At 40.2% G+C, this 10537-nt stretch overlaps 1 protein-coding gene across 1 annotated transcript in view; it reads left to right on the top strand.

Moving 5' to 3' along the window:
• Positions 1 to 526: 526 nt before the first annotated feature.
• The window catches only part of POLR3A (RNA polymerase III subunit A), a 34682-nt gene continuing 24671 nt past the window's right edge, over positions 527 to 10537 (top strand). Inside the window, exons 1-12 of the mRNA XM_050340800.1 lie at positions 527 to 619; positions 1387 to 1522; positions 2070 to 2207; positions 2737 to 2908; positions 4041 to 4195; positions 5175 to 5414; positions 6314 to 6476; positions 6667 to 6803; positions 7369 to 7472; positions 8165 to 8306; positions 8827 to 8967; positions 10157 to 10226. Coding sequence (XP_050196757.1) covers positions 576 to 619; positions 1387 to 1522; positions 2070 to 2207; positions 2737 to 2908; positions 4041 to 4195; positions 5175 to 5414; positions 6314 to 6476; positions 6667 to 6803; positions 7369 to 7472; positions 8165 to 8306; positions 8827 to 8967; positions 10157 to 10226 — 1642 coding nt within the window. The 5' untranslated portion in view covers positions 527 to 575. The remainder of the gene's footprint in view (positions 620 to 1386; positions 1523 to 2069; positions 2208 to 2736; positions 2909 to 4040; positions 4196 to 5174; positions 5415 to 6313; positions 6477 to 6666; positions 6804 to 7368; positions 7473 to 8164; positions 8307 to 8826; positions 8968 to 10156; positions 10227 to 10537) is intronic.

Here is a 10537-nt window from a genome sequence, read left to right as displayed (position 1 = left end):
CCATACGTATAAATATCCGAAGGGAGGTGTCAGGGAATGGACCAGGCTCTTGTTGGTGATGCTGAGCGATAGGACTGGAGGCAACGGGCAGAGAGTGCTGCACAGGGACTCCCACCTCAGCACGAGGAACAGCTTCTTTACTGTGCAGTGACCGTGCACTGCAGCAGATCACCCGGCGAGGGTGGGGAGTGTCCCTCACTGGGCATGTCCAAGGCTGGACACAGCCCCGTGCCGTGTGCCAGGAGTGTCCCGGAGTCCCCGCTGTGATCTCCCCGGAGTCCCCGCTGTGATCGTTCCCAGTGTCCCCGCTGTGGTCTCCCCCGGTGTCCCCGCTGTGATCACCCCCGGTGTCCCCGCTGTGGTCTCTCCCGGTGTCCCCGCTGTGGTCTCTCCCGGTGTCCCCGCTGTGGTCTCTCCCGGTGTCCCCGCTGTGATCGTTCCCGACCCGGCCCGCGCTCCCGGAGCCCCGAGCGCGGCGGGGGCCGCCAGGGGGCGCTGCGCGCGGAGGCCGCCCCGCGCGGCCCTCCCGGCGCGTGCAGGCAGGCGGGCCCGGCGGGCCCGGCGCGGCCGCCGCGATGGTGAAGGAGCAGTTCAGGGAGACCGATGTGGCCAAGAAAATGTGAGTGGGGCCCCTGCGCCGCTCCGGGGACTGGGGAGGGGAGCGGCAGGATACCCGGGGCGGGGCGGAACCACTTGAGCTGGAGAGAGGTTCGGTGCGAGGAGCGGGGGGAGCCGATGGCGCGGCGGCTCCGCCTGGGAAGCGCTGGCACCGGCTGGGCTGTGCCTGTGCCCTGGTGCTGGGGTGCCCAGGAATATAAACCACCAACTCTCCGCAAAGCAACTTTGTTCTTTACAGTTGTCTGAAAAGATCTTGTTTCAGCACTGTGTTGCATCAATTTAAGCACCTTTGCGTTGCTTTAGGGTACTTTCGGGTCCGGAGAAGGGCAGCGGGGCTGGGGAAGGGTCTAGAGCACAACTCCTGTAAGGAGCGGCAGAGGAAGCTGGCCGTGGTTAGCCTGGAGAAAAAAAGGCTCAGGGCGCCCCTGAAAGGAGGGTGTAGCCAGGTGGGGTTCGGTCTCTTCTCCCAGGCAAGGACGGATAGGACAAGAGGACCCAGTCTCAAGCTGTGCCAGGAGAGGTTTGGGTTGGACATGAAGAAGAACTTCTTCACCAAAAGGGTGATTAGACAGATTGGAAGTAGCACTTAGTGCCATGGTTTAGCTGACATGGTGGTGTTCAGTCAGTCATAGGTTGGACTCGATGACCTCAGGGGTCTTTTCCAAATTAATTGATTCTGTGACACTTAGGGCTGTGTGTGCTTGTCACTAGAAGTGTTTCTGCACATGTGCGTGTGCCCATACATACATGTGGAATTTTCCGTTCTAGAAGCCACATCTGCTTTGGCATGAAATCTCCAGAAGAGATGCGACAGCAGGCTCACATTCAAGTGGTCAGCAAAAACTTGTATAGTCAGGACAACCATCACTCTCCACTGCAGTATGGGGTGCTGGACCATCGCATGGTGAGAACCATTTGTTTTTCCCAGACTCTTGTGGAACTACTGAAGTGGTTAAAAAAAGTTGGGGTCACTGAAATGTACCACTTATCCAAAAGACACAAAAATGAGTCTTTACTTGAATTTCATAGACTGTTGTTACCTGCAGAGGCAACTACTTTATTCATGCTTTTGGGGGGTTCAGGAATGCATTCTCTTGAGGCAGGAGGTAAGTTCTTTCTGCCAAGTTGTTGGGAGACCCAGAGACATCCATCAACATCATGCCATATCAACAGGAACAAAATGCCATAATGTAAATTAATGGGCTGTGGATCACTTCCAAGAGCTGTTTAAGTCCACGTTATTGGTGTCAGCAGGGGCTGTGCATAAAAAACCATTTTTCTTAAGGGTCAGAGTGAATATAATGCTACTGTCATGCTTCTGATGCTGGGAAAAAGGAGTGAGTCTGCTGTTAGGATACCTGACTAGCTTAAAAGCTCTTGTATTTTGTATCTATTCAGTCAATAACAGCAAATTTTTCTTTCTTTACGTGTGCGTTCTTTTTCTCCCAAAGGGAACCAGTGAAAAAGACCGTCCCTGTGAAACCTGCGGAAAAAGCCTGGCTGATTGTTTAGGACATTATGGATACATTGACTTAGAGCTACCATGTTTTCATGTTGGATACTTCAAAGCTGTGATAGGCATCTTACAGGTAAACATGATTATGATTTGTTGTCAGTTTTTAGCCTAGAGAAGGGAAAAATTCAGGCAAGATGAAAGTTAATTCAGAAGGCCAAAATCAGGTTGCATTATTAATTTATCTTTATGTTTTCTTTTGCAAAATAAATGTATTTAAATACAGTCTTAGTGATGTAAATACATCCATTTTGTTTATGCAACCTCAGACTGATAAATTTAATCCATTGTTTTTCTGTGATTTAAATTAAATATGTGCCATATAACTTGCCTTTATGGACATCTTGGTAAATCAAAGCTCTGTTTGCTATATATGGTTTTTCAAGGTCCTGCAGAGCTTAGATAAGGATTTGCCTCATTTACTGTAACTTCTTTTTCTCCTGAGCTTTTTAATGTATATTTCAGAGTTTGAATTAGTCATTTAATAAAGAAGTAAGTAGTATCTCATTCAAAAAACTGCATTCTGTTGAAGACCTTAAGCTCTAGATCAAGAGGTTACATCTCTGAATGTTAGACAACTCTGTTTCTACGTGTTTACATTTAAGATGATCTGCAAAACCTGTTGCCGTATCATGCTGTCAGTGGAAGAAAGAAAGCAGTTTTTGGATTACCTAAAGCGACCTGGCCTTACATACCTTCAGAAGAGAGGGCTAAAAAAGAAAGTGTCCGAGAAGTGCCGAAAGAAAAACACTTGTCCTTACTGTGGGGCCTTTAATGGTGAGTGTTGGCATTAGCAGTTGGTGATGTTGTCTACTGTGATGGTTTTTATCTCGACAGCTGTGATAGGATCCAAATCCTGAATATGCTTGTTCATTGCACAGCTAGTGAGTGTTCTCTCTGGTCTTTGTTAAGAAACGGGTAGTTGTATGTCTAGTGCCAGGCACATGCTTCATCACATCTCATTTGTGTAGATATAGACATTCTCCTAGTTGCTTGTACTGTTTCATGGGAGTAACTAATAGTTGATACTTAGTGTGTTTTTAAAAATACTGTGAGCTGTTGGCAGTGATTCTGACCTGAACATAAATACAGGGGTAGACTTTGTAATTTTGAGTAAACATAGTTTTTCATCATTGTATTAAATTGTCCTTTTTAAGATTATTCCTGCTTCAGGGCAGAGTGTCTTCATAAGGTTTCACACTGATTTTCAAAACACATCTTGGTTTTTTTCATCTGTACTGATCACATGTTACTGCAGTTTAAGGACTTGAAGTGTTAAAGATTCATAACAGATAGTTAATCCATAACTTAGAACTTCACACTCATAACTCATGAAAATTGTGGGTTGTTTGTTGTAACAACAACCTCAATAAATGGAGAGTTACTTCATCCTAAGTACATCTAGGGGGCATAAACAGTAGGCATTTACAAACTTATGTGTTAGGTTGGAATACTTCAGTTAAAAAAATGAGCATTTGTTCTAGTTTGTGAAAGTTTCATGAGTAATGTTACCTGCATGACGTGCAAGTATTTATTAGATTTTTTTGATCATTCACTTCCAAAATTACTTCAGAAGATAGTGGGATGATACGTAAATGGAACATCTTAGTCCTGTTTTTTAGTGTTGGAACTTCTGTTTTAAAAACTTACCTGCTGTGGATGAGATGAAGCTGAATTAAAAAGTGTGGACTAAACCACCTGCTTTCAGGTTCAAATGCAGCATCATGATGTAGACACACCAAGCCATCCATACAGGAAAGTATGACTTGGCTGTCATCATATTTTGTGAGTTCAGGAAGCTGGTTAATAAAGCTAATAAAGTTTTATTTTGTTCTTGTGCTTACAGCAGGTTTAACTAGGTTTGGAACTGTACTTGTTTTAAGTTCTGGTATGGTTTTGTTGCTTGCAGGAACTGTGAAGAAATGTGGTTTGTTGAAAATAATACATGAAAAGTACAAGACAAACAAGAAAGTCGTAGATCCAATAGTATCTACTTTTCTGCAGTCCTTTGAAACTGCCATTGAACATAACAAAGAAGTAGAACCCTTACTGGGAAGAGCTCAGGTGACTTTTATTACAACTTAAATTTTCTGCTAGTTTTTGTGCATGAAGTAAAACTCCTCAAGGGTTTTCCATGTATCAGCTGGAGTCTTGTGGTAGTCCAAGAATTCTGTATATCAAAAGACACATGAAGAATATTTGTATCTATTGCAATAATGTTAACTTTGCTGAAATAAGAAATTTAGTTTATTGATATGTTCTAATACATCACTTTCTGCCTCTAAAGAGTGAGGATGTTCTTGGTGTGTTAAGGTTCCATAAACTAGAAAAGGAAGAATAAACACAGAAGAAAAACAAACAAGTTTACACATACAGGTAGTTTGACTGTAACTCCTGTATAATTCCAATATACAAATACTTTTTTTGTTCAGAAGACCATAACATTGAGAAGGAGAGAGGAAACTTTTATTTACTAACTTTGTTTCATGAAGCTTTGCATTGAATACAGTTTTGTTTCCTCCTGCTCTTTGCAAGCTGGGAAAATCTCCAGGTGCATCTTTGAGTAGAAAAAGTAGTGAATATCTGGAGTTTCTTACCCTACAGCAGTAGCTATTCTAAGAAGAAAGAAATTAAGTTTTGGAAAAGAGTCTAGAAAGTACTGTAATTTATGTGAGTTTATGTGAATAAAACTATTACAATGTACTGTAAGTTTGTTATAGGATGCTAATAGAGTTGCTTTGTTTATTAACTGTGAAATACCCTCTACTAACTCTTGAGAAAAAACAGTAATATGATGACAAGTAAAAACTAATATATAAGGAAAAAAACACACAACATGAGGAAAGAATATAGCAAGTTAACATATGAGATGCTAAAAGTGTTGGTTCAGGATAAATAAAACAAAATAGAGTTTGGTTTGCATAATTCTCTGTTTGGCTTTGAAAAAGACTTTCTTTTTGAACATCAGTAAATAAAGGGAGGAGGGAAGCATTGAAACTTCATATGATGGCTTCTTCTCCTCATTTTCCAATGGATTTTGTAGGAAAACTTGAATCCTTTGGTGGTATTGAACCTCTTTAGAAGAATCCCAGCAGAAGACATTCCTCTGCTTCTAATGAACCCAGAAGCAGGTAAACCTTCAGATTTGATCCTCACGCGACTCTTGGTGCCTCCACTGTGTATCAGACCCTCTGTGGTGAGCGACTTGAAGTCGGGCACCAATGAAGACGACTTGACAATGAAACTGACAGAGATCATTTTCCTCAATGATGTAATAAAAAAGGTGAGTTATCCTTCAAGCCCTGAAACTGTTGCCTTCGAAAATATTTGGTTAGAATTTAATACAGCAAATGGGTTTACTGCTTACAATCTGCTCCTGTATTTCTATGTTGTTGGGGATTTTCTTGAAAGAAATAAGAAAAGCTTGCTTCAGATGGAACTGACTGACTGGACTGCTTGCAGTTTAGGACCTGCTGAAGATCTGCTGGCATTCTTATGGGAAATGCTTTGTCATTTCAGCTCTGGTCTGTTAACGTTTTTTTTCCCCTCTCCCTCCTATGACACTTGGCAAGCAGTCACTTACAATGAAAATATTACACTTACTGATTTTTCTTTTGTTGTTTTTGTGTTGTTTTTTTTCCATGTAGACCTTCCGCCTTTTTTACTGCATCTTTTTCCTTTCTTTATTTCACCATCTGTTCTTTAGAAGTCAGGTTTCATTTAGCATGGTTATCAAATTGAGACTAGAAGTGAATTTGACAATTTATCAGTTGTTTAGGAGAGCAATTCTATCAGACTAATACTTTTCACACTTTTCAAAACTGGTCTTTTGTCAAGCAAACAAAACAGGTTGACAAATTATGAACTACTGGTGATTCTCCTGACTGTTAAATTATATGAGCTTAAGTTAAGTGGGTTGGGCAGAATATAATTGAAACAAATCCCTAGTTTTGTCCAAAGCCCATGTTAGTCAAAAGAAATTTTATTTTGGGTTCTCATGTGACTGACCTTATGCTATAGCATTATGCATCCTGTTAATAAATCCTGTCTTTTTTCATTCCAGTGTATGGGAGTGTCATAGTGTTATTTGCAAAAGAAGAGTCGTACTTATAACAGGAAAATACTTGCCTAGTTTATTATGTGTTATATTTATTTTCTGAACTGGATGACTATTTTGTTTAGCATAGGATATCAGGAGCTAAAACACAGATGATTATGGAAGACTGGGATTTTCTTCAACTGCAGTGTGCCCTATACATTAATAGTGAGCTCTCAGGAATTCCTCTCAACATGGCACCTAAGAAATGGACCAGAGGTTTTGTTCAGAGGCTTAAGGGAAAGCAAGGTATGTCTAGAAAGTTGGTTTTAATTTTTTTTTTTCTCAGCTGCAAAAATTTGCTGTTGTCAGGTGTCTCTCTGCCACTGTTGTATTACACTTCAGTGCTGTACCTTAAAGGATGTTCTAATATGCTGTTTTAACAGATAACATTTTGAAAGCAATTTTTAATAAGAGAGTTTTACTTTTATTTTGTTAGGTCGTTTTAGAGGCAATCTGTCTGGAAAGCGAGTGGATTTTTCTGGCAGAACAGTCATTTCACCTGATCCTAACTTAAGAATAGATGAAGTAGCAGTGCCTATTCATGTTGCTAAAATACTGACCTTTCCTGAAAAGGTAAGTAGTATAGAACCAAAACTCAAAATTCTTCCTATGCTTCATTTTTTTTTTCTCCAAACCAGACCTCAGTGTTGTTTCACTTCAGCCCTTCTGTAAAAGGGAGTGAATGTATTACATTTTGTTTGAAAGGTCATTCAGTGATGCTTTGCCAGTTCTGTTGCTGCTGGCAAAAGAAGGCTGTAGTGTTGGATATGACAAGGGCCGAGACGGCATGCGGTGTAAGGTGTGACCTATCTAGAGGGAAGAGGTTTACTTCATATTTTTTGAACTCCTACATAGCTTCATATGTTTGTTGGTGTGTCCCTCTAAGGAGTGGTTGGGTATTTTTGTATTTTAAGTTTATCACCCAGATTTTTAATTTAATTTAACTCTGATATTGTGCTCAAAGATTGGCTTATGTTTTCCTCCTCTATTCCCTCCTGCCAGTTCCCTTCAGCAGCTTGAGGCTGTGACAGGAGATTGTCAGTTGAGCCTAAAATTTGAAGACGCAAAAACCACCAGTAAAAATAAGAGATCCTGAAATGTGTTTGATTTGTTTCTGATTGAAGTCTTTATGCAACAGGTGAACAAAGCAAATATTAATTTTATGAGGAAACTTGTTTGCAATGGTCCTGATGTTCACCCTGGAGCCAACTTCATACAGCAGAGGCACACCCAAATGAAAAGGTATCAGGCTTTTCTGTAATGATTCACATTTTATTTCTCCTCATCAACTTGTTCTTACTGCTGTGTGAAAACAGTTACATCTAAAGGGATTAAAATTTATTTTTAGAATCTTTCATAATGGACGGTAGCAAAAGAATTGTCATTATGTCCTCAGGTTTAGTGTAGTGTTTATTTCTAAATAATCTGTTACATTTAATCTGAAGTACAGATACTGATGATAATAAACTGCAATTAGATTTGTATTTTTCTGTCACTGAGACTTAGTTGAAATAGAGGGCGTAGTACATACGTAAATGAAAGTGGACAGTTATGGGCAAGTTGTGCTGCCTGTTTTCATATGAGAGCTAATCTGCAGTCAGTTTATAGGTAGTAAAAAGGGATAATAAATGAGTAAAACTTCTATACTCTCTGATACACCTGAAACAAATTCTGTTTTTATCAATTTACTTTTTTCTTACTGGTCTAATTACTGTAGCTTTGTTAACTGATGTCAAAATACATTCATTACTTAAAATAGCAGCAGGACTGATGTTTAATGATTCAATCTGCACCAGTTTTGTCATCTACTTATTGTAATACAAATACTCCAACATTTAACGGAAAAGCTCGCATCATTAACAATTATTTTTCAGTTGTCTTTACATCTACTGCATGTATTTCTTCTGACTCTGTTATTATATGTTACTATTAAGATTTTTGAAATATGGGAACCGAGAAAAGATGGCCCAGGAGCTGAAATTTGGTGATATTGTGGAGCGACACCTTATAGATGGTGACATAGTCCTGTTCAACCGCCAGCCCTCTCTTCACAAGCTGAGCATCATGGCTCACATTGTAAGTGCACACGGTCTAACACTGAGGTGGGGCATCCCTGAATATTGGGTGGTTTACCTTTGGTGGTGTTTCTATCTTACATAAGCACAAATAAACAGTGTTTTCTGAAACGGTGTGTGGGGACTAGGATGAGTTCAGTGCAGCTGTGCCTTTGCGTGGGAACTGTCGTGTACCAGGATAGCTGTCTGGACACTTCTGCCAGTAACCATAATTGACTTCAGTATCTGTTCTTATGCGAGCATTTCATTTTTGTAGAGTTGATGTGATCTCTAAAAAGCATGTTGTCTTTCTGTGCTTTGTATGAATTCTTCACAATGAAAATTATTAGCTACATTTCTATAATATAATGAATAAAATTTCTGTCAGTTGCTGCTTGAGTTCAATCCTGTAATCAGGAATTTTGACTCATGCCTGTAACGCAAAGAAAAGATAAAGACTACAAGGAAGCACTCAGGCATGGCTTTTCATCTTTCAACTGTGCTTGACTGAATGTGCATCACTTTTTTTTTCCCTTTTCCAGGCTAGAGTAAAACCTCATAGGACCTTCAGATTCAATGAATGTGTCTGCACACCATACAATGCAGACTTTGATGGAGATGAGATGAACCTTCACCTTCCTCAGACAGAAGAAGCAAAAGCAGAAGCACTTGTTTTAATGGGGGTAGGTAGACAGTGTTTGGGTTGGAATTTTGTTAGTGACATTGGCTGAGCCCTGTATTTCTTAACTTGCATGTGAAATCTGAAATATTATCTAAATTACTGGGTGTGGATAATTTTTAATTTTGAAGCTGCCTGAAAACTCTGCAGAAGGGAATTTAGAATAAATTAGGACTTTTACCTGATGGTAGCCTAATAGACTTAGATTTAGCATCCGTGGAAAATCCAGTGTTTTTAAGTAAGCAGATGTCATTAGTATGTTTCTGCATGACTGTCCTTAGGGATTGCTGACCAACTAGAGTGGCTCAGTTACCAACAGATGTTTGCTTTCTGGTCTGACAGCCCAGATGTTAAATCTAAGATGGACATACTGGAAATGTGGCAGCAATACTGGGCTTATGCTGGAGAAGGCAACTTACCAGAGAAGGAGGGAGACTGGAAGCTCTTAGGGCAGGGTCGAGAAGAGAGGGTAGATAAATAGGGATGCAGTGGTTGCAAGCTTTGATCTGTGTTGTGAAAGTGGAGTCAGTAGCATCAGGCTGAGGATTTTCCAGTACATTGCTCCTATATGATGACTAAATGACACTGCTGCTTCAGATGTACCCACCAACTGCTGGGCTCACTGAACTGATCTGTGAGCTTAAAAAGAAAACCCCCAGCCCCCAAGTGTGTGATGGAGGTCTTTGTGGTCGTGTGTTCACTGGTGCATAGGTGGGGATGATTAACTGGAGCAGTAGTCTAAGTAAAACCTAAGAACATGGGGCTGGTGGAGGTGGCTGGCTTGATTGTTACCTGTCAGTAAGGACCACACAACTTGCAGTATTCCAGTAGCACCCCATAGTAAGGGTAACCTCTTTTCTGCCTTTCCAGGTTCTCAAAGCTAGCTTGTCTTGCCTTCCCTGTCCCTACCAAAACACCAAGTTTATTGCAACTTCTACTTTGGAACCAGAATATGTAATTTCCAGTAGCTATTCTCAGACTATTACTTAACTGTCAGTAGATGTGCAGGGACTGCAGTGAATTTAAATTTCTATTTTATTTTTCTATCTTTTTGAAGAAAGCTGTACTTTGATTTAGAATAAGCTTTGACCATTTTTGCTAAAATAAATATCTTAAATGGTAAGGTTTTGTTTTGAATAGCAAATGGAATATAAGTGTCTTCAGATGCATAATGGTTTTTTTGCATCACGTAGACTAAAGCAAACTTGGTAACACCAAGAAATGGAGAACCTCTTATTGCTGCTATTCAGGATTTTCTCACAGGTATGTAGATAAGCTTATTTCAGAGTTGTGTGATTTAACAGTTTTTCCTTCACAACCACTTCCCTTCTTTCCAGAATTTTTCTAATATTAAGGAAAAAATTTCTCCTTTCCTAAGTCAAAGTGACATTATGAAATAAGGCAATTGTTTGCCTGAAATATAGTCATGTCCTCAGAGTGATTTCTTATACTGCCTTCCTTTGTGGATGCAATTATTATTACCTTTGCATATGTTTTGCAGTGTTTTTCTGCAGTCTTTGTCTGCATTAGGTAGATAGTATAAACTGTTTATGATTATGGTAGTGGAGTTGGTT

This window comes from Myiozetetes cayanensis, unplaced genomic scaffold, assembly GCF_022539395.1.
Source record: "Myiozetetes cayanensis isolate MyiCay16 unplaced genomic scaffold, myiCay2020 scf10, whole genome shotgun sequence".
Lineage (NCBI taxonomy): Eukaryota > Metazoa > Chordata > Aves > Passeriformes > Tyrannidae > Myiozetetes > Myiozetetes cayanensis.
The sequence above is the reverse complement of the archived record's forward strand: the minus strand, read 5'-3'. Positions and strand labels throughout refer to the sequence as shown.